The 24,151-nt window shown below is 36.1% G+C and overlaps 4 protein-coding genes across 7 annotated transcripts; 1 reads left to right on the forward strand and 3 right to left on the reverse strand.

Moving 5' to 3' along the window:
- Nucleotides 1-216: 216 nt before the first annotated feature.
- Nucleotides 217-4,437, reverse strand: EMB2261 (Tetratricopeptide repeat (TPR)-like superfamily protein). 2 transcript variants are annotated; one of them, XM_086455786.1, is made up of 2 exons: nt 1,143-4,437; nt 217-1,054 (listed from the first exon to the last, which is right to left on the reverse strand). In XM_086455786.1, exon 1 carries the CDS (start codon nt 3,767-3,769, stop codon nt 1,199-1,201), a length of 2,571 nt encoding a protein of 856 aa, XP_086311912.1. In that variant the 5' UTR covers nt 3,770-4,437; the 3' UTR covers nt 217-1,054; nt 1,143-1,198. The 2 variants fall into 2 exon arrangements, with proteins under 2 accessions (XP_086311912.1, XP_086311911.1); XM_086455785.1 differs by having other exon boundaries at nt 218-1,054; nt 1,137-4,437.
- Nucleotides 4,438-4,587: 150 nt separating this feature from the next.
- On the reverse strand, nt 4,588-12,582 carry LOC147393845 (mitochondrial inner membrane protein OXA1-like). 2 transcript variants are annotated; one of them, XM_086455788.1, is made up of 11 exons: nt 12,450-12,501; nt 11,911-12,006; nt 10,645-11,117; nt 9,489-9,579; nt 8,469-8,516; nt 7,669-7,727; nt 7,160-7,235; nt 6,888-7,019; nt 5,648-5,755; nt 5,306-5,360; nt 4,588-5,094 (listed from the first exon to the last, which is right to left on the reverse strand). In XM_086455788.1, the coding sequence occupies exons 3-11, from the start codon at nt 11,115-11,117 to the stop codon at nt 4,826-4,828; spliced, it is 1,311 nt and encodes a 436-aa protein (XP_086311914.1). In that variant the 5' UTR covers nt 11,911-12,006; nt 12,450-12,501; the 3' UTR covers nt 4,588-4,825. The 2 variants fall into 2 exon arrangements, with proteins under 2 accessions (XP_086311914.1, XP_086311913.1); XM_086455787.1 differs by lacking the exon at nt 11,911-12,006 and having other exon boundaries at nt 12,450-12,582.
- Nucleotides 12,583-14,645: 2,063 nt separating this feature from the next.
- On the forward strand, nt 14,646-17,715 carry LOC147393846 (uncharacterized). Its single transcript, XM_086455782.1, has 3 exons — nt 14,646-15,419; nt 15,503-16,058; nt 17,392-17,715. Exons 1-3 carry the CDS (start codon nt 14,797-14,799, stop codon nt 17,536-17,538), a joined length of 1,326 nt encoding a protein of 441 aa, XP_086311908.1. The 5' UTR covers nt 14,646-14,796; the 3' UTR covers nt 17,539-17,715.
- A 929-nt stretch (nt 17,716-18,644) lies between these two features.
- Nucleotides 18,645-22,158, reverse strand: LOC147393847 (cytochrome c oxidase copper chaperone 2-like). 2 transcript variants are annotated; one of them, XM_086455783.1, is made up of 2 exons: nt 22,000-22,158; nt 18,645-19,132 (listed from the first exon to the last, which is right to left on the reverse strand). In XM_086455783.1, exon 2 carries the CDS (start codon nt 19,099-19,101, stop codon nt 18,844-18,846), a length of 258 nt encoding a protein of 85 aa, XP_086311909.1. In that variant the 5' UTR covers nt 19,102-19,132; nt 22,000-22,158; the 3' UTR covers nt 18,645-18,843. The 2 variants fall into 2 exon arrangements, with proteins under 2 accessions (XP_086311909.1, XP_086311910.1); XM_086455784.1 differs by lacking the exon at nt 22,000-22,158 and adding an exon at nt 20,173-20,555.
- Nucleotides 22,159-24,151: the final 1,993 nt, after the last annotated feature.

Genomic DNA, 24,151 nt, shown 5'->3' on the forward strand with positions numbered 1-24,151 from the left:
CATCTCAAAATAGTTTATGGATATCCAAGTAATTTTGGGGATAATCTTGGGTTATTGGAGTGCTTATAACAAGCATACATTAATTATCATCGTTTAATGGTATATATAGATTGATGAACTCACTCTTAATGACAGAAGACTTGACTTTAGGCCGAATGGAATGTAAAATCATGATTCATTTAATCAACAACACCAATTTTTTGAGATTTAACGCTTAGTTGTTTTTGTTTTATTAACAAATAACGATGAATTGCAGAGTTAGGAATTGGCTGAGGATTTAAGAATCGAGAAATTTGATATCTCTTGCATTTATTCAAATCAAATTGTGGAAGTTCTTGATCAGAAGCACCCGTGGATCCATCTTCGTGATTTTCTCTTGATCTCCTTCGTTCCCTAGACACACCCAAGGGACTTAGGTGATTGACCCAACCTCCATTATGGATCCAGATTCCGTAAGGGATACATATCATGCATAATCTGGTAAGAGTTCAAAAATTAGGGTATTTTGGTCATTCTCTGCTAGCCTCAGATCAAAGACTGCAGTCCTAGGTTTTATTATCATTTTGAAACCTCAGGGTTATCTGTAATTTTCACCAAAACCCAGAGGGTGCCTCAAAATTTCCCTTTTTTAGGGTAATATTTCTCTTTGAGTCTTGCTTGGACCAATGTCAGAAGAGTTGCCAAATTTGTCTCCCCACACCAATGACACCATACACGCTTGAACAGGACTAACTGCACCATCAAAGGAGATTGACTTAAAGCTCCTACTTTAGTAAACCTTCTTGTCCATGGAACAGGTTACATTCATAGATGTGCATGAAGCCTTTCTATTATATTCAAACAAGTAAAAAACTGTGATACATCAATTGTTTCTGAACAATCTATGAATTTAATAGTGAACATTGTATTGAAGTACCATAGTTTATGAAGAAAGAGCAAATTACTTTGGATTAATGACAAAAGATACTGTTTTTGACGTTGCAACCGCTCCCCTTTCTCTAGGCTTGTGCTTACACCATTGTAGAATCTGTCTCCGTAATCCCAAATAACCTTACTGGACCCATTAAAGTTCGGCTTAATCAGACTCTAATAGATAATTAAAAAAAATGGAAGAACCTTAAAGCAAGGGAACATACCCATACATGATAAGGTCTTCTAGCAAAGAAGAGAATCATTTTCTGATTTTTACACAACATGATCACCAGTAATCGTTGCAGGAGCACATACCATCCTTTATATGATGGAAGCGATTTGAGTCCCTCACGACTATTTCTCTCTTTGTAGTAATAGAAATGAACTTCATTGCATTGTGACAATCTCCACAAACTCGTAGATTCTTAAATACTCTAATAGGTCTCGATTCAGATGTGTTTATAAGACCAAAAGCCACGGCTATCTTCTCACTGTGTTGAAACAAATACTGCTCTTTCTTTCCCTCCTCGACATCGTGAAGAACAAAATCTGTATTCGGAATATAACCCAAGTCCTTTATTTCACAAACCAATCGATCCAATTCCTTGAAGATCTCTCGTGCTTGGGGATGTGAAGTATCTCCTACATAGAACTTGTGAACATTGTTTTCTATCTCTATCCAACTACAACCTGCGTCTTTAATCAGTTTTCTCTCTTTCATGTTTTTTCTAATTTCCACCACATGATTCCACTGACCCGTAGAAGCATACAAGTTTGAAAGTAGGATATATGCCGCTGGATCATTTGGGTCCAGTGCTAAAATATGCTTAGCCGCATATTTACCGAGCTCCATATTTCCATGAACTTGACAAGCTCCGAGCAATGTCCGCCACACCAAAGCATCAGCCTTGAAAGGCATTGAGTCGATGAACTCGAGGGCTTCTTCAAGGAGGCCTGATCGGCCAAACAGATCAACCATGCAAGCATAATGTTCCATTCTCGGGACAATCCCGTGTTCCTCGTTCATGGAATTGAAGTGTCCCCATCCCTTGGAAACCATACCCACATGACTACAAGCCGATAGGACTGCAATATAGGTGACTTCATTTGGTTTTACACCCATTTCAATCATTTCATGGAACATTTCAAGAGCTCTTCTCGCATATCCATGCTTAGCAAAACCAGTGATCATCGAAGTCCATGAGATGACATTCCTATCATCCATCTCATTGAAAACTTGGAAAGCTACATCTATATTCCCACACCGAGAATACATGGAGATCAGAGCGTTACCTATGCATTGGTCTGACTCGAATCCAGCTTTTAGTAATCGAGCGTGGAGTTTCTCACCCTTACCCAAGGCACCAATACTTGCGGCACCACTAAGAAGACTAGCGAATGTGAAAGCACTGACCCCAATCCCTGTGTTCTCAATTTGATGGAAGAGTTCAAGGGCTTCTTCTGAATTCAAATTCTTGGCATACCCATCAACAATTGTGTTGTAGGAAACAAGATTCTTCTCAAACAGAATATCAAAAGCTTTTCTCGCCTCTTCCATCATACCCGATCGAGAAAACATGCTAATGAGAGAATTGCCCACACAATTAACCGACGCAAGTCCTGATTTAACCACATGGGCATAAACTTGTTCGCCAATAATGGCATCGGAGAGATTTGCACACGCCTTGAGAACACTAGAGAAAGTGAAATGGTTCGGTGAAACTTGTCCATGTACCATCTCACAAAAAATCTCAATTGCTTCCTTATCACGCCCTCCACATTGCACGTATCCTGTAATAATTGCAGTCCAAGACATGACATTATGGTTGGGCATTCGATCAAAAACTTTCCTCGAGTCATCAACCGATCCATCTTTTGCACACTTGGCATACATGTCCACTAGACTACACCCAACACAAACATCCAAAGCCAATCCCAATTGAATGGCTCGAGAATGCAATTGTTGCCCCAGCTTAAAAGATTCTAATTCGGCACAAGCGGAGATAACACTGCTAAGAGTGAACCTATCTGGCCCGAACCCACTCGATTCCATGTCAAGAAACAAATCAACAGCATCTCTTGCAGACCCACATTGTGCGTATCTAGTAATCATCAATGTCCATACAACCACATTTTTCTCACACATACTGTCAAATATCTTTCGTGCAGAAACCAAGTCGCCACTACCCTTTGTAAACAAATCAATCAAAGAACATCCAACGCATAGATCCGATTCAAAATACCCAGTTTTAATCACAAATCCTAAAATCACTCTTCCTATCCAAACATTCTTGGCATTAGAACACGCTCGAATAACACCAGTGAAACAGAATTCGTTCGGGTAGTGACCCGATTCGAGCATCTTATAGAATGTTGTTATGGATTTGGATTCATGGTTATTATTGGCAAAACATGAGATCATCGCACTCCATGAAACCAAATCTCTACCATTCGACATCCCTTCAAATATTGAATTTGCTGTTTTCCAATCTCCACATTTTGAGTACAAACTGATGAGAGAATTATGGACAATGGTGTCGAATTGGAGACCGGATTCAATTAGAAGGGCATGTACAAGCTTACCACGATCGAAATCGCGTGATCGGATACAAGATTTGAGGAGAACAGAATAAGTAATCAAATCTGGTGAAATTCCTTGTTGGGTCATGAGATGGAGAGTCGAGAAAGCGTGATCAAGCTGGCCTCCATCTAATTGGCGGATCAATCGATGCTTAAGGGGTTCGAAATTGGGGTTTTTGAGGGATTGGGATGAAGAGATGTTTCGGCGGGAAGGGTTGGAGGATTTGAAAGGAGGTGGAGTGATTTTGGCGGAAAAACAGAGGCTGGGATTGAACATGCTCTTCAACGGCTAGTAGGATATCCAATAGAAATTTGACACGTGGAAACTTCAGTGCGGAAAGAGCTTATCCTGTCCAGAGCTTCTTCGATAAGTAAAGAGGGATCGAAAGAGTTCCTATTGCACGAGATTTTGACGGTTAATACTGTTGAAGTTGTAGACAGATATGAGATATGATGGTTATTCGCACACCCGGTCCAGCCCAGTTTGACTCGACCGAGTCAGAATAGGATTGGTAGGGTGCACAAAATGCCACGTAGCAAATAAGGTGGGCTCTTGAATATTGGGCCCACCTTTTATTGGACCAACAGCGTTGCCAAAAAATATTGTGGAATGCCGATATATTGCTTAAGAGAGGGAGAGATGCACATTTGGATGGTTTCTAGGCCGTAGGATTAAACTTTTCATAATGGGCATGGTACCTTATTATGGGCCTGCTGATGGACCCAATGATAAAATGTTAAAACCCAAAATGCTAGAGACCATCGGTAAGGCCGATTGATGCAACCTAATGTCATCTTGAACCATTAAAATTTAAGATTGGCTTATCACAAACCAGGCCCAAGGTCAATAGCATGATTGATGCTTTCTATCCATTATGGGGGCTTCATCATAAGTCCCATATATGTTTCCAAGCCCATATCAGTCATCCAATCCAACGGCTGGAATTCAACAATCAGGTCATGTGTAGGTCCGCCAAGAGATGGTTTACCTGTCTCATAAGTAGGGATAGTTATTTTTCCGTAAACAAGATTATAAGGAGAGGCCCATGCCAAGGACATTGCCAATAGGTCCTCAACTACCAAAATTCTGAAAGAGAAATGAACTTTTCAATGTTCTCACTTGGCTCACTATAGCCGAAAAAATATACAAAACTCCCTCAAATAAAAATTCTCAAAATTTCTACAATAATATTCTATAATCTTTCAAAATGGTATCTCTGAATCCTACTTCCTGATCCCACTTTCACTTTGGATAACCAATATCAAGGCGATTTATTCCGTCTGCAAAAAATAGTTGAACTCATGAGTACGATTTCTGTGACACAAGTCTTCATCACTTCTTGTTTTTCTTTTTTGCCTTAATTTGTTTCTCTAGACTTCTAATCCTCTGACTGATAACTGAAGATGATGAGATTTTTCGGTCCGAAGAAATATTTGATCGCTCGAGGGGTGCTGTAGAAGGTTTCTCCTGTGTCGCTTGTGCGGATGGTTTGGTCCATGGAAATGGAGGGAAAGCAGGTTGTTGCTGTTGTACAGACGTCGTAGATGGCATGGGTATTTCAGGAAGACCAAGTAACTTCTTAACCTGAGGGCGTTTAAGCACTGTAACAACAAAATAATGATCAGATGGTTAATCAAGAGAGCTACTATTGGCTCCTCAACTTTTACTTATTACACCCCAATTTCTTAAATTATTTATCCACAATTGTAGATCAAAACACACTGTTCAAACATTGCAAAGGTTTGGCTTAAATTATAATCTCAACATTATAGCACTTGTTCAAAACATTAGTACACGAGCGAAATGACTCACCTAGCCCATACACGAGTGAAAACATGTTGGAGGTAACCCAATAACAAAACATCGCCTGCAGAGATAGAAATCCAAAACAGGGGAATGTTATTTATTAAAATAAATCAAAAATGAAAAGTCACTTTTGGTTTTAAGTATATCTCGGAAACTCTTGAAGATTTTGAAATTGAGAAATAATTATCGAGGAACGAAAAAAAGATAAATTCCAAAAGAACCAAGATCTTAAACCACCGAATACCACCGAGGGCCTCAGCTAATTTAACAAAAATATCACTATCATCTATAAGGAGCTCATACAAAGATATGCCCTTTGCCAAGACTACAGTAGCACCATTAGCATACCTTTGGGAAACTACTTGTAAACGGAATTGTAAGAACAGCAAGGATCCTAAAAAAGTTTTTCATGGTGCCAGCAATAGGATTTCCTTCCAAACCTTCTTGCATGTTGCACTGAAAGAGAACAGAGATCAATCAATTGCATTCTAATTCAAAATCACAATAGCAATTAAGCAACAGATTTGAGCAAGCTATGAGCATACATAACATATAAGAGCCAGTTTTCAACAGACATCTATAACCATAATTGTCACAAAATGATTCAGTTGACTCGGTCATGATTCAAGTTCATGTAACCTCATGATATGTTCTTCGCGTAGGGAAAGTTTTTAAAAATAAGGGATCGGAGGGGAGGGGGAGGGGGGCATTAAAACAAACAATCATGTTTTGAAAATTATGCATATATTACCAAAATATTTGAGTAAAATGATCAAGGCATTTGTTTATGAAGATTCTTGCGAAAGCAGCAGATCTGTCTACTAGGGTATTTGCATCAATGAAATAGCCAACACAGAAAAGGGAGATTGCCTCCGAGCCATCCAATCCTGTTTCATAGCACAGCACATTCAGGACCACTTCAAATAACTACATTCCATAACAAAGCTAGCCTCATGGCCTAGAACCCAGTTAGGCTCCACTGACCAAAGAAAGACAAGAACAAATTATCTTTCTTTGTATCACACTTGAGTTGCTGCCTCCAATTGATCTGCACGGTTTCCTAGTTATTCCCAATCTGAAGACATGAGATTCATCTCTCTCCAGAAGATGAAAAAGAAACAAGAACACTAACTTAAGGTCCCTTCAAGTGTATCCATCTATAACGAATTCAGGCAATCACCCACCACCTCAGTGATAAACATCAACAATTTGAAAAACCTTGTCACATTATAATAGCCAAGGTTTTCAAACAAAATGAAAAATAAAAATCAATTTCTCAGAAGAAAGTAGAATATCTCACAAAAAATTGGGTTGTTTCACTTGCAAAAAATTTCCCTTGTTATTATAGCAAGATATATGTTTTTTTAGAAATAAAATAGACACATATAGGTTAGATTCAGGATTAGATCGAAATAAACATTTGACATAGAATCTTCAGAGAAGAAGTGCCACATTCTAGAGAAAAACTTCAATCCAACGTCAGGACTAAAAGCAATTAAATGAATGGAAGCAAACCTAGAGGGATTCACTCAATATGTAAAGAGTCCAAAAATCTCAAAATCTCTGTTTCAAAAAGAATGATGCCTACCTCCACAGTAATCAAGAAGGTCAATGCTGCCAAAACTGGAAAGATGTATAAACTATCTGGAGTTGTGAGATCGGTAAACCAGAATGCTCCACCCTCTTTGAAAGATGGAACTTTCTCAACCATGTTTGAGATCTATAAGAAAAATAATAATAAGGAAAACTGATAAAGGTAATATTTAAAGAAAGAATTTAAAAATGCAAAGATTTCTTTCTGAAAAAAATGAAATAAGATAATCGACAACATGATAACAGAGAAAGTGTGAAAGATCTTACAGCAAAGTAAAAGCTCATAAAAATGGGACCTTGGATAAGAAGTCCCTTCAAGGGAGTAAATGGGGTGACCCCATACCTGCAGTAACCAAATAGGGAATGAAGCAATGAAGGTGGATAGAAAAGAAAATGTTGCAGAAAGAAAAAGGTGGATACGAACTATCCATTTGTAAAAAAAAAACATCAAAGTAATAGAGCTAGCTTCGACTTGTAATCAGCTAAACTCTTGTAGATAACTTGGTGGATATCGATGATGGTTGGCGCATTTTGCAGTCTAAAACGGTATAGTAATGATTTCAAATTTCAATGACAGATTCTCTCTCTGATGGCATAGCATACTAGGATTGGCTTACAACTAAGGAATAATGTGTATGTATCCAATCATGTTTCCCCTAAAAGAAATGCATGGTGAGACTCCCCACACCAGTCTAAAAAAAAAAAGTGGGATATGAAAGATTTTCAAATCATCTGTCACGAATTATCTCCATCAGGCACATGGAAATGTTACTTACTCCTTGAATAAGTTGTTCATTCGTTTCTGACCCTCGGCGACAGCTTTAGGATCCATTGCCTGAAAAAGAGAACGTGTGAATAAAAGTATAGTTTTAAAAGCATGCAATATTATATAGACATTTTCCACCCAAATGAAAAAAAAATTAAAATATTTACAAAGGAAAACCAAACTGGATGGTTGCAATGGGTTGGAGCTCGCCATTCAATGTGTCCCACCTATAAATTCTTCCTATTCCAGGATTACACCAAACTGGATGATTGCAACAATCCATCAGTAGATTGTTGTTTGTTTGAAAGCCTATTTTTCTAACATCCACAGAAAATATACAGATGCTTCAATCACCTAATCAAGTCAACCTTTCAGCATAAGAGATCTCTTTGGTAGGCTGAATAGTGGACTCAGCCCCAATGTGCACCATGTGTAGCCATATGTTGTTGGTAGATGGTCAATGGTTTAGATTTAAGAGATGAATAAATGCATCAAGAACACTCAGATAGACCTAAACCCAGGGACTACAGGGCAACCCCTTTCCAGTCTACAATAGATTTAACAGGCAAAAGTGACTGATAAGTGAATGTGAGTCGAGTGGAATCTAAGAAACTGTGTACAGTTCAGATGTGCCCTTTTTTCATAAAAGCTTAAAAATTGTTGTCATCCTGTAAAGGAAGATATGGGTGGTAATTAGATGACGAGTACCCAGCGTCTAATATAATACCAAAACACAAATAGCAATTTTTTCCCTGGTCAGTAAGCTCCCTACCAACAACCCCACCCCACCAAAAAAAACAAGGTGTATACCATATCTTGCATCTGTTGCTTAATCTGCTCCAAGTGTGGCCTCATCAACTGCACAACACAACATAAATCACTTAGAGTGGTATACCACAGTCTAATACCAAGCTTCAATGCAATGACAGAAAAAAGATCGGATAAAGCAAATAGAAAGCATGACTAAAGAATACAAGAGAAATGAAGTATAAACCACACAACATTAGTTCTTTTCTTTTTTTCGGATATCACAACAGAAAATTTTCTACATGCCTGTGGTAAGAGAACCAAAACACAAGTTTTGCCACCAATACAAATGAATTATAAAGAATTAATGAAACCGAACTCAAATGCTTGGTTTGAACTGCACTTTTAAAAGGTCAAAATAAAACCACCCATAGACTTTGCCAGATGGCTTACTAGGTAAAGTCTATGGGTGATGATACCATAGACCTGGGTACAATTCCCACCATCACTGAGTTACTAATCTCATTAAAAACAAGCTTACCAATCAGAAATAAATAAATAAACATACAAATTCTATCCACGCATTAAAGATGACAGAGAGGTCCATGTAGTTCTGCGGAGATGGAAAAATATGGAGCAGGTCTAACAGAAGGATTATGTATGATAAGAAGAAGAGTGACACAATGAGTGACATCAGGGAATCCAAAGAACAGTAAATTTTCAAGGCTCCTATGGCATGATGAAAGAAAGGTCAGAATAGTGGTAAAATATTTTGCCCAAATTATACAAGAGTTCATTTCTTATGCCTGAGAGCCTAAGAGGTTAGAGAATGTTTGTCTTCCAAGTCCTTACAGGTCATTTACCCACCTTGGGTAGGTTCTATGTCTCAAGTTGGAAAGTTCAAGCCCCATGAACTATATTCTGTAATGAGAATATCACTAACCAATTGATGATCTTTCTAATGAAAAATGCCAATTAACAAACAATTTCACAATTCATCATTAGAGAACAGGTGTATCATTTCATAACACATGTTGCAAATAGAAATAAGTACAAAAGAGGGAAGAGATTAAGACAACTCACATTAAGTTTTGAAGTAGCTTTGAGTTGATTAATTAGAAATGGTAGAGTAGCTCCTCTAATCAAAACAGTTGTTAAAGCTATGGAAGCCCACCTGCAAGAAAAATTGAATAAAGAGAAGGTATTGTAAGTTACAAACCTTCAGTATTTTGCTGGTACTACAAATACAAAATCACTGGATAAGATATTTATGTTTTAACTATAATATTCTTTTAAGGATTCATAAAGTTACCGACTTAGATAACAAACCACTGAGAAATTTTGGCTCATTTGCTTTTGAAGTTCAATTCAACCAAGGAACCTTTGATGAAAATAATAAAAAGATCGGTTTTAACATAAATATAATTGTCATCCAATTGTCATTTGTTCATTTCTATTAAGTATCCCCAACACTGGCAGATAAATATTGATCCTTTCAGTCGACATGATCACTGTTTCTATCATTATATTTAAAACACAGAGCATAAAATAAGTTTGGGGTTGGAACAGATATCTCCACTTGCCTTCCTTTGATTGTTGAGGGATATAACCTTAATCTTGCAAGGAATTTGTTCTTCCAAACCTGTGCAATAAATAAAAAATTTCCTACAACATGCCATTTTCAAAGCTAAAATATTCTAGTTTTATGTTCCATCTTTTGCTGCTAATCTATTTTCATTTCCTTTAAATTCCCCGTTAGATATCTACCCAAATCTCTCAACAACTGGAAGATAAAATATCACACTCAGACAACCTGGATTATTAGAAACTAAGGTTCTGTTTGGGTTGCCAATGTCATGCTAAAAACGGATACTTTTTGCACCAAAGATGATTTTTTTTTTTTGGGTGCAGTGCAGTGCAATTCACAGTGACCCTAAACCTTTCACATGCTAAGAATTCAAATTACTAAAATGCCTCTACATGAATTTACTAGTCCTATTATCTCCATTAATTGCATGGTGTTGTTAACAGGTCGAGGCAGTATGTTGTTCCTAGTCTATGTTAGCATTGAGTGTACTGAGTTCCTATGGTTGAGCTTCTGCAACATTGGTTCTACGATGCTACGAGCACTGGCCCAACAAGAGTATAATCAATTAAGGAGAACATATCTCAAATCTTATAAATATAAATACAAAGGAAACAAGCTAAGAAAAGGAAACAAAGGGAGACGGGTCATTACCAATTCAAACCAGTAAAGGAATGAACACCATCAATTAAATACTGCAAGGCTGCCACAGGATAAGCAGAATCTGCGGCGGCAATAACCACTTCATTCACAACGGGGGCCTGCGTGGCTGCCAATTCCAAGCTCTTATCTGAGAAAATTTCAGCAACGTCACTCATGTATTCAATCTTATCTGATCCTTCTCCAATGTTTGATGAATAACTACAAAAGGAGGATCCAGTCCTTGAAGACAGAGAGAAGGGTAACCATCCTCTATCTTGAAAAAGAGCACCAAATCCAACAGTGGCATTGTTGATATTTCTGTTCTGGACTTGCCCTTGCAGGAAATTATTAATTTTAGGTTGAGATGAATCTTCAACAGGAGGCTGGCATTTGCCATCATCATCATGAAGAACAAAACTAAGAGATGGGTGGAACCGTTGTCTGAGAAGGGTGACTCTGGCAGAAAGGCTGCGCCTGTAAGCCATCTATTTGAAAACAGATGTCTTCTCATATAAGTAAAACATAAAACATATTTGAAACAGAGAAGAAATCATGGGAAAATTTTTGAAACAACTGAACCTGAATTTTGACTACTTGCACTAAGGTCAAATTTAAATGTTACAATAAAAGGGAAATTTTATGCAGTTATAATTCAAACCTCCTAACCAGAGTGGTAGAGTCTTTTTGCTACAATAAAGGTTACCATAATCAATCAAAAATGTCATTCATGTTCCTTCTAAGTAGGATTGTGTGGAATTTTCAATGAACACATGATCAAACAATCTTAATTGACTTTCTCAATTTTATTACCTATTGGGCTACTCTTGCATTTCAACTAATGCGTTGATTTCTAAATTTATACCTTTTAGTCTTCCAACTCGACCATCTCTGCTATGCTTGATTTATTAGTATGTTGTTCTTGGTCATCCAACATTCAGCTCCATAGAGCATAACCGATCTTATTTTGGTCTCATAAACTTTATTCTAGTTTGATTGGGATGCATCGGCCGCATAACAATCCAGACCCACACTTACATTTTTAACCATTAGCCTATAATTATATGGGTATAACAACCTCTTCAATCTCACCATCCTTCTTACCATAGAACCGGTACTTTCTTAACCATCAATATTTACTGGGCAATTTTCTACAGTTTTCATTTCTAAAATTGCAGTTAACGTACCCAATACCACATTCAATCAAGAAATTAATGAAAAAATGACTTTACAATCCAAAAGTAACTCTTAAGAATACAAAGAGCAATTCAAAACACTTACTTGAATGTTTAAAGTAATTCAAAATCCATTCTTTTGGGTTTTCCTCTCGGTCTTTTAGGGCCTTCAACTTTAATATTACTTGTAACCGTAATCGACCTATGTCAAACATTGCCCAAACCATCTCAGTCAACTTTCTCTTAAATTATTGCCTATTGGAGCTACTTCTACATTTTCCTGATTGTGTTTGTTCTCGTTTTATCTTTCCTAGTCTTTCCATCACTTTCTCTTGTTCTTTTGCAGCTAAAATAAAATTAAAAAGGAAAAAAAAAAGGATCATTTATAAAAGATGTGTTTCTTATAGAGATCATAGTAAAGTTAAATGCTGAGATAGGATTCATGTTGGGAAAACGACCAATATACGATGAAGATTAGTAATATAGAAACTTAGATTCCAGATTATGAAACATAAGATCAAGATAAAAAACTTGCGTAAACAAATGAAAGATAAAATCAAAATCACAAACTCACATAAACAAATGAGATATGAAATCAAGCTCAAGACTCACATAAACAATTGATAGATTTTGTGTGGAGATTACCTTTCAAATTCTTCTTCTCTCCTTCCAGGCACACACGGCCGCATAGACTAGAGAGAGAGAGAGACTCGAGTGTCGAACGAAGAAAGCTGTAGTAGATCTATAGTTCGACAATCGTACTTTCTGAGTCAAGCCGTCTAGGTCTTTAAGTAACGAGTTGGTTTGTTGTCTCGTACGAGACCGCGTTGTCCCGGACGAGTCATTACAACTGGAACGAGACTTACAATTATTTTTGAGAGTTACTATTGCTACACTAATTCCTATGTAAATCACCCAAAGAAGTGCACATAGTTGATTTGACGTTAATAAAATTTTGATGTGGCAATAGTAACTCCCTTATTTATTAATGTATAAGTAATTATAAATTATAAATTTATCTCATAAAATAGGGTTGATTATAAGGTGATGATCGGATATCATATTTATATATAGATACTAAATATTTAAATTATAAAAATAATTATTCTAATAAAGATATAAAATCCTCAACGACTCCATCAAGTTGTACTAACTCATCAATATTTTCAAATATCATTAAAGTCATCTTGATTTTCCAACAAGAGAATGTGTGAAATTTCAATAAGGTGCCTATCGATCTTATTTATAACGATTTGGTTTGTCAAAAAAAACACATCAATCAAATCGAAGCATTTTGATAAATTTGGGGGTCTAACTCAAAATCAATTGGCAATGAGTGAAGAGGCCTAAGAGCTTACAAGAAGATAGACAAGGCAATTTGTGTTCGATGTGGGACTAAACTCATTAGAATTAAACTCAACACACCCCCGCATGTGTGGACCGAACTGGGTCAAAACACGTAGAGATATGAACTGGGTTACGTGGAGAAAAGAAAGACCTTCTTAGACACCATGTTAAATTTGTGGGTCAAACTCAAAATCAATTGAAAATGAGTGGAAAGGCCCAAGAGCTTATAAGAAGAGAGTCAAGACAATTTGTATTTAATGTGAGACTAAACTCAACACATTTCATATGAGAAAATATATGTTCATAAAAAAAAATTGTTCAATATGCACTTATTGAATCATTGATCGTCTGAGATTTCAATAAATACACATATGTATATAGGTGCATCTTTCATCTTTTTTCTGAAGTTTCAATAGAGGGATTCTTCTACGAACGCACAATCAACTACATTTGTTAGAAAAGCTTTCATTGACTCTATAGACCCATCTTCCTATATTTTTGCAAGGTACATATCTATCATGTTTATAGCAATTTGGTTTGAAAAAAATATTAATAAACATAATCACATGAGAAATTTTCTATGTATAGATAATTTTTCTAGAGAACTATTATTGCCACACCAACTATGTGCAATTCTTTGGTATTTTATATAGGAATTGGGGTGGCAATGGCAGCTCTCTTTTTCTATTTGGTAGCTACGGAATCCTTTTCGTAATATTTAGTAGGAAGTTACTGAACTAGTGTTTGATGGATACTTTTGAATCAATAAAAACATCTTCTACTTGAACTTACGATTGAAATTTTATTTTTTTTGAAAGGTCAACAAGGTTAAGGAAGTTGAACCTACGATTGAATTTGTCAAAAAAATTTGAGTTCTTAAATCCAAAATCATCCTCTAAAGGTTTCAATGGTGGATTTTCTATCTTTCTTGATATTTAAATTAGAAAAAGAAAAGTAAAATTTCAAAAAAATTTAAATTAACTTGAAAATGACCTAAAAAAAAAAAATCCCCTCCATTGCTTTAACTTCTCATAAATCTTAAAAGGAGATGAATAATCAAATTATAATACTCATTCAAATAATTTCAATAGTTGTCTCAAATTACGATTATGGTTTTAAAATCCGTTTTGATATATAATCTCATCCATGAACGAGTCTAAGTCGTCTCGAACGAGTTTTTCGATACATTTGAGACGTCTCGTTCAACAATGAGAAAAATGAACTAGGGGTTTTAAATCTTGTCTGATAGACTGACTTGTCCATTCGTCTCATCCATTCATGATATCAAGACAACTCCAGTGCTACATCTCCGTCTCAGACGAGTTTTGGAACTTAATTATGATTAGGCTCGTACAAAATCTTAAACCCAAAAAATAGAAATACTTTTTCTCAACCATTCACTGCTTAGTTCCCATATTTTTAATTGTTATGCAATAAGTAAAAGTTGGGGTGCCATCAACAGCTCTATAGTTGAAAACAAACTCGGTCTGTCGGTTTGGGAAATCGAACAAAACTAGGGTTTATATTTCGAAGAAACAAAATTCGATCTCTCTTCTTTCTTTCTCAATCGTAAAGAAACAAAACTCAATCAATCATCCTTCTTTCTCAATCGGTCCGTAGATAGCGAGCTCGAAACCCTCCATTAATGGCGGTCTATAATGTCTTCGTCAAGCTTTTAGACGGCACAAGTGCAAATCTAAGGTTCACTTCACCAACCATCTCTGGTGAATCTATAAAGAGCCATCTCTATGATTTAACCCAAATTCCTCCACAATACCAACGATTAGTCACCGGTTCTCAACAAATCGAAGAAAAAACCCTAATTTCACTTCCTGGTGATGGCGGATTTTTCACTATTCATCTCCTATTACGTCTTCTCGGTGGAAAAGGAGGGTTTGGATCTCTCCTTCGAGGCGCCGCAACGAAAGCTGGACAAAAGAAAACCAATAACTTCGATGCGTGTAGAGACATGAGTGGACGAAGGCTCCGCCACGTTAATGCGGAGAAGAAATTGGAGGAGTGGAAAGCTGGGGCCGAGGAGCGGAAATTGGAGAAGATCGCTGAGGATTTTATTAAGAAGAAGTCGAAGGCGGTGAAGAAGTCCGGTTCGGGTGAATCGGAGAAGTACATCGAAAAGTATAGGAAGGATTCAGAAAAATGTATGGAGGACGTTGAGGCATCGGTGAGGGAATCATTCGGTCTTTACGAGGCTACAAAGAGAAAGATCTTGCCTTCAGCAGGATCAGCGTCAAAGCGGTTGAAATTGTGGTAAAATTTAGTTTTTTTGTTCTTAGGGTTTTGATTTGTTTTAAAATTTTGAATGTGATAATTAATTGGTTAAATTTTTGTAGGATGGTGAAAGAAAAGGTGAATGTGAATGATAGCGAAGATGATGATGATGATGACGACAACGATGAGAAATCTGTTGTTCTTGATGACGTAAAGCGAGTGGTGAGAAGTAAGGATGGTGAGGGGACTTCAGGATCTGTTTATGGGATTCAATCCGATGGGGAATCTTCAGGAACGCAAAGCAATTTGGAGGAAGAAAATGTGATTGTTAACGAAGGGGTTTTTGTGTTGGGCGAAAGTTCTGGAAGTGGTGTGCTTGGCGCCGAAGTACATGTTTCGGATGAACCCGAATCGATGATTCACGAAGAAATAGTTTCGGAAACTGAAGTAATACATTCTGAGGGAAACAGCCCAATTGTCATTGAATCTGGAAAGTGCGAGGAAACAGTAGATAAGAGCACAATTTCGAGCTTCGGAGTAGTGGAAGATTCTGGAAGTGGGGAAGTTGTTACTGAAGCAAATGATTCTGTTGAAGAAGCTGCGGTTGCAAGAGCGAACAATTCTGATTTGGAGAAGCCATTGAATTTCAATGATTTTAACTCAGCGGCAGAGTTGGAGGTATGCTTATGAGATCTACTTATGATTTATTTTTCCCATCACTGTGTATTGTGTTTGCTAGTGTAATCGGATATGTTATTCTACGAATTGTTTTCATGGGACTTGATATCGTCCACCACTGAATTTTGACACTTAGTATAAATCACCAAAAAAGAAACACACACTTCGTCACAATACAATTTTACATACCAATCAAAATACCCAATATTGATCTTTTTGGCAATTTAACTAAGTTTATCAATCCAAGGAAAGCAACTTTGAATAAAATTCTTTCAAAAGAACTCAAATTATTTTGTTGAACACCATCCTTGCATTTATTGTCTTCAGATGTGTTCAGATTCATTTCTAGTCCTTTAAGCATGAGGTGTTTATTTATGTCAAGGTTAGCAAACCGAATGACTTTTTATGTCAGATATTGTTTAAAACAGCTTGCTATATTGCGTATTTGGAAGCATGAGACCGATAAGAATCTCTCAATGTCCTTTGCCAGATTGCAATAATGTAAATCCACAAAAGATTGAATTCCTTCACACTAACATCGTTGAGTTGACTGAATCATGAAACACTAACGGAAGAACCTTGTGGAGTGGAAACCTATTGACTTTGGAGTAAACAGGAGCATCAGTGAGAATTTGGGCCTGGGTGATTTTGGAGTAATTGGAAGGAAATTTTATGTGTTTTTATGGTCCCATGAGAGATTGAAGACTTGAATGCAAACTGGAGTTTCATATGAGTGCTCACATTTTTTGCCAAGTTTTGGGGTGGTTACATAGGTTTCAAGGAAATGTTTGAACCTGGGGAAATATGCAATGCCCATTATTTAGTCGAAGAGAAGTTGGTATTTCTCATTTTTCTTCTTCAAAATAGAGGATTGTCATAGCAAAAACAGAAATTTGGAGATAGTAGTTGAGTCGGGAATGTTCTGCCATGAGATCTAACTATTTCTCACTTTCTCAAAATCTTTATAACCTTTAGGGATCACCTACACTTTCGTCCACCACCAAAACCTCTCGAAATTGCTTCTTTCGAAATCCTTCATCTGTCTTAAACAACCCTTTACTGCTCAAAAGGCTCTAATTTGATACAAGATTTATGTATAGACATACGAAATACTTGATCATCCTTGGGTGCAATGAAATGCCATTGTTGGAAACTGGTATTCTGGTTATTAATTGAATACTTTGTTCTGTATATGCTGAATTACATACTTGTGTATAGGTCTTCAAGAATGAAATGTTGAACAATGAAACTTGTTTGTAGATTCTGTCGTGGCAATGTAGTAGCATATACCCTGTTTATTGTTGGTACTAATATCAATTCTCATTTTTGTTAGGTTCTTGGTATGGAAAGGTTGAAAGTCGAGTTGCAAACACATGGATTAAAATGTGGGGGTACCTTGCATGAGCGAGCTGCCAGGCTTTTCCTGCTTAAAACCACACCAGTAGAGATGCTGCCCAAGAAGCTGTTGGCGAAGAGATAATTTTTTATTATTATTTTACTGAATAAGTTATGGTATGGGGAAACTTGCTACCTTTAACAAGATCTGCAGTAAAACAATGTATTTTTTCTATATAGACATAGTTGATGGTTCATGTAGTTTTTTGTGATAAATGTTTGAAATTGAATAAAGCACTAATACTATCTTCTTTTTGTTAAATTTATTTTTTGTGTTGTGGCCATCCTGATTGGTTGTTTCTCTTTTATTCAGCGAAATCCTTAAAGGGTATATATATTTGCTGGATGATCTGCGGGAAAGTTAATTTGGTCAAAAAATGTGATTTGTCAGAGCTGATGGAAAAATCATTTTCTTATACCTAGGTAAATATTGGGTTTTGGATAGTCAACCACCAGGAAACAATTTTGTTTTTTAATGGATATTTTTTCGTCGATCAAATAAAATCATCTTCACCCTTGGCTCAAATCCTGGGGGAAAAAATAGCTTATAATACCCATTGAAACCAAAATTTGCTGGAAAGCATCTTATGGGCTCAAAATATAACAAAATTTTACCTCCCTCTTCTAACTAACTAATTGAGGATTCTAAAAAATAAATAAATAAATAAATAAAAATTATGCTTGTTATTTATGTCAGGATTAAGATTAGGATCAGATGATAATCATTTTCTTTGATTTGATCTGATAACATTTTGTTTCTACATCAACTTGGAAGATCATAAGATCTTAGGTATATTGTAAGAATAATGATTTTTTGACGCCCCCCTCTGAAACATGCCCCCTCTCTCCTCTTTTACGTGGTATGTGCTAGAATCATAGATTCTTTCCTCGGGATACACAACTACACATATCTATGAGGATGTACAGTAGTGTATCCCAAGGAGAAGAAAATCTATGATTCTAGGTCTAGGTCCAGGCCATATCAGGAGGCGTCAGAAAATCACGACTCATTGTAGATCTTTTCATTGACAAATGAGATTTTTTGAACAATAATAATGGGAAACGGTCAAGGTTGGTAGCCTGTTTTTGGCAAGCACTTATAATCAAATATAATGGAGTAGAGGAATACAAAAGGCAATGGAGAAGCATTTCACAAGTGTGTGCTTCAAGAAACTACCAATCTGCAGCAAATAAGCAAATATTGAAGCTATAAACTTAATTTACCCACAACTATGTTTTGTTATTTTCATCGTGTACTTAATTAATCCTCAAAAATGGCAAATCAAACACGGTTTAATTCACCTTGGTGTAATAGTCCAACCCTCAAGTAAAACATTCTTCACAGTATCTCTTTATTTCTGTTTCATCTACTCAAATTTCTTAAACATTCTCAAATCTTGAATCCCTCGGCACGGAGGCACTGCAGATGAGCCTCGATCCATTTCGTGCAAGCAGCTTCCCCAGACTCCACAATGCATTCGTCTCTCAGCCTCTTAGTGTCAGGGCAAGCACAACAGATCTTCTTTGGCTTTGAGACAGGCCCTGCTGCTGCTGTTGTTGTTGTTGTTGTTGACCCTTGGTTTTGCTGTAATCCTGGTGAAGCCACTGAAGATGGATTATTTGTAGGCATCCCAACTGTACTACCCATTATCTGACAAGTTCTGGGAGACTTTGCTATCCTGCAATTGTTAACATGTCAAAAGTGATTTCAAGAATGGATAATGAGAGGAAAAAGTGTACAAGAGAGAAAATAAAGGTGCATGAGAAACCGGTGAACGAGAAAGGTATGTATGAAGGGGAAGGGAATCAAATATAGGGAAATTTCAATGCCAGTTAAGTACACAACCAAACAAGAGAACAAAACACAAATAAATCTCTTTCACAAGGCTGGAGCTATTTCTTCAACTAGTTAAAAGAACCACCCAATTTACCCATGAAAAATCTTAGATGATATATAGCAAGAAACTCACGACTGCCATGGAAAGATAGAGATGGTAAACACCAAGGCATTTAGAGGTTAAACATGCAAATATAACATTTTAATAAAAAATACAAGGACATTGTGCTTTGAGGGTTTTGTTGTGTCATATTATACATCTGACAACATACATGCCCTGACAGACGCCCTTATGCTAAGATAATTTATAGAAGGTCACTACAACCCATCCTCCATATGCTAATTTATTATGTCATTAATACTTTGATATTAGTAATTTACTTTTAATAGGTTATTATCATTTCTAAACTAGGGCCCTCCCAGGTAGGGTGCTTAAGCTAGGTTGCCTAATGAATAGGGCCAATAAGGTGTCAGACTCGGAAACCAACGAGTGTTAGGTGCAGTGGCCAAGGCATCCCTTAAAAAATGGAGAGGTCTCGAGTTCAAACCCCCTCGTTGGCCACCCACTAGGATTTATCCTTGCTTACCTAGTATGTGTGGTTTGAGGGGGATTGCATGTACCTAGAGGATTTGGACGAGATATGGTGCTCTAAGAGGCTAGTTGTCTTGCCCCTGCTAGTTAGGCCTACGGATCCAGGACCCCCGTGATTATATATATATATAAGGTGTCAGACTCGGATAATAGACCGTTATTCTCACTAGTGAACTAAAAAATCCCGACACAAGCCTATATAACAAGGCTAGCTACAATGGTCAAGGGTATTATCAACTTCTCCCATTCTACACAGCTATATAATAATAAAAAATTAAATGGGTTCATACGTTCAAGAAATCTCATCTCCCTTCAATATTCCTACTAAGCTACATGCAGCTCCTCTCCTCTTGTCCTCTTCCTCGCCTCATATGCCTCTCTCCTTTTCTTTATTGAGGCAATGGTGATCAAACAATCATTGATTTGGTTTAAGTGGAAGTTGGAGCCACCTCACCTAATCCACGAATAATTAGCTTTATTGGAGTTTGATAATTCAGTTTAACTACGGAGGAAATCTGATAAAATGTTCGTGCCTAGACAATAGGAAATTTCATGCAGTGGCTAAACAATGTCAGAATACAATGGTAGCTTACAACCCTTTGTGTTATGTTGTTTTTGTAACACTGCATCACATTGATAGTAACTTTGCACACAATGAGTTGAAAAGTTCTCACTGGAGATTGTTCGTCTCTCATTTTGGTGGCCTAGGATGACACCCTTTGCTAGGATTCATTTATATATATATATTAAATATTGAATCTATAGAAACTTATTAACTGAATAGAGATAAAAATCACACAATAGAGATAAAAAAATATAGAGAGATTATGAGAAAATATGATTGATTCGAGGTCGCCAACCTCCTAGACCAATTCGAGATGGACAATCCCCTAAATCAAAAGGATTTGATTAATATTTCACATTGATCTATAAATGAATATGCAAAAAATATTTAGAGCAATTGCCTAACCATCCAATCCTAATTAATAACAATACAAATTCATCTTAAATTTGACAGAATATTTTAACATCTTCGTCAATAAATACAAATTCACAGAGAGAAACCTTAATTTAACACAAATTGATTTAGCTAGCATGCACAAGACAAAAGACTAGATTCAAACAAATCTCAGATGGAGAGAGGAAGGGTGATAATTAAATACCTAAAATAGATCCAAGCCTGATTATTGACAAAGAATATGAAAGGGGTGAGATAGGAGACCGAAGAAGAAGATTAGAATGAGAGGTGAAGAAAAGAAACAGTAAATGAGAACAAAAACTAGGGTTTAGGCAATGTTTTCAAGAATCTTGACTTCGACCGGTTTGGATCAACCAAGTCAATTTGTCACAAGCCAGTTCAGACTGATTCAACATAAAAAAATAACTTGGGTTGATGAATGCTAAGGACCGTTTGGATGCAGGTGTCAGTAGTACTTAGAAAAGAAGTACTGTCAGAAGTACTATCTGAAGGAGCTGGATAAGTGTCATGGGATGCAGGTTCTAAGAAGTACTGTCAGAAGTACTTCTGATAGAGTTTTGTGTTTGGGAACTACCAGACCAACCCATAATCCAAAATTAAACAAACAAAGTAGCCCCAAATGCTTTTTAATTGTTTGGCCATAAAGAAAATCAACAAAAAGAAACCATCAGTGTCAAATTTCTACACAAAGACTAATTTCAGTGTTCCAGACCAACCCATTAACCAAAACAAAAACAAACACATATAGATGGTGTAGTTCAAACTCATTTTTCATTGGTGTAATCCATTTGGGTCTATGGAACAACAGATGAAGAGGAAGAAGAAGAAGATGGTCTGAAAAATCAATATTATAGTTCTACTCAAGGGTTCTACATAAATCGGTTTTTTTTATGGGCAATATTTGAGAGACTTCGGAAGAAAGTTCTTGGATGGTGACAGTGAGGGTGTCAATATTTCCCATTCAAGTGTTCCATCTTCCTTGGTTAATCCAAGGGTTCTTCAAAAATCAAAAATCAAAAATTGAACGTAGATCCTGATTAGAAAACGAAATATATCGCAGATTCAACCCTCGATAAGAGCTCAAGGACTCAAATCGAAGTCTTATTTCATTCAAATCGAAATTGAAATCAATACTAACCTCTGAGGAATTTTCCGATGCAATTGCTGGGTGAAGGGAGGCGATGATCTTGACAGTATGGTTAGGGTAAGAGTTCGAACAAAACGAAACAGGTTTGGAGTCTTGGAGAAGACGAACTTGTCTTCTATTTGTTGATCGGGGATATTTCATTAAATCTGGTATTTGATAAGGGGCTTTTTAGTCTATTTTCGCGTTCAAATGACGGGAGAGATACTATTGCCGCATCAACTTTTACTAATATCACACCAATTTCTGCCAAAACATAATTAGTGTGGCGTTAGTAAAAATTAGTATGGCAATAATAACTCTCTTGTTTTTTGCATCCCCAGTCAGACTACCGACTTTTGGTGTTTCGTCAAAAACTCATAAAATTACTCCCCACAAAAATTACTCTTTGAAAGGGTAACTCATCCAAACAAACATTTAGATTGACTTTTTCAAGTGCTTCTAACTCCCGAGGGTGTTGGAAGCACTCTCTCTCGTGCGTTTGGATGGGTTTATTCCTTTAAAAAGTAACTTTTGCGGGGAGTAATTTTATGCATTTTTTGCTGGCAAAGTCATTTCTCATATATTCCTCTTTTCATGTCAAGTTACTTTGAACTGAAACCCACTTTAGACATTTCTCACGATTAAAATATTAAAATTGTCCTAATCATTCAAACTCATCATTTTTGTTAAAAAAAATAGATTTTTAATATTCCGATCGAGTTTTGGAGACTCCATTCCGATGAAAATAATTTGAGAAAGAAGAAGAAATCATTTTAAGGATTTTGAAGATACATGTAAAAAATTATGATTTTTTTTTCAATTATTTTACTTCATTTATTTTATGAAAATCGATTAAATATGGCTCATTTGGTTTGAAATTATCTACATAAGTTGTTATTGTAAAGTTTAAGTTGAACTTTCCATGTATTTTTTTTTTATTATTGTCAACCTCACCAATTTTTTTATGGTCGAGGTCAACAATATATATATATTTTAAATATTGCTGAAGTCAATAATAATTAAAAATTTGGTGACCTCGGTAATAATTTTTTAAAAATATTGTCAACCTCAACGATGTAAAGTTCACCCAATTTCATTTTTTTCAAGTTTTGCTGACTAAAATACATGGAAAAATCGACTTAAAACTTGGTATAACGGTGTTGTGTATATAGTTTCAAATCAAAAGAACCATCCTTGGTCGATTTTCATCCAAGATGGAAGCAACACAATTGAAAAACTCTAGTTTTTTATACACATTTTCAAAAAATTTGAGAAAAAAAAATCTTTGGAAATGGCTTCTTCTTCCTTCTCAAATCTTATTCATTGGAATGGAATTTCCAAAACTCAATCGAGATATCAAAAATCCAATATATATATTTTTTATTTTTTTTTAACGAAAAATTGTGAATTTGAATGATTAGGGCAATATCAATATTTCAATTGTGAGAAATGTCTAAAATGAGGTTGAGGGACTATTTTGAAAAGAGGAATTTACTATTTGATAACTCACAAAAGGCAGGGATTAAATTGAAAGAAAAGTTAGTGTCAAGGACTATTAAGTAATTTTTCCTTTAAAAAATAATGACGTGTCCCTCTATATTTATTTGAGATATCACCTTAATTTTCAAATCGATGATTCGTACATTAACTTTGGTTTTCTTTTATAAATCAATGTGACAATAGCATTAATGCCTTTACCATCACCAATTTCATCATCATCATCATCACTATTAACGTCACAATCATATTATCGAATTTTTGAAATGAGACTAATAATACACGTATAAAGCATATGTCACATATTTTTCGTTTATCAAATTTTTTGATCAAATCATAGATTGGGTTTTTGCAACACAAAATTGAATAGAACTTGAATTTTTCACATTCGAATTTTTGTCATATTCCAAATTACTAACAAGGGCTCGTCCATGAACTGGACCAAGTCATCTTAGACAAATTGTTTGATTTATTCGAGTGATGTCATACAACAATGAGACAATGGACTAACTTTTGAGAAACACATTAAATTTGAGATGACTTGTCCATCCATCTCTTAGTGGACTAGACAAATCAGGCGAGTTTTTTCGGTCTCGGACGAGATTTAAAACCATGAAGGGACTGCAAAAAAAAAAAAAAAATAGATTTGTCATAAAAGGACATGGTA

The sequence above is a fragment of the Akebia trifoliata genome, chromosome 10 (assembly GCF_017979445.1).
Source record: "Akebia trifoliata isolate Shusen 1 chromosome 10, ASM1797944v1, whole genome shotgun sequence".
Taxonomy (NCBI): domain Eukaryota; kingdom Viridiplantae; phylum Streptophyta; class Magnoliopsida; order Ranunculales; family Lardizabalaceae; genus Akebia; species Akebia trifoliata.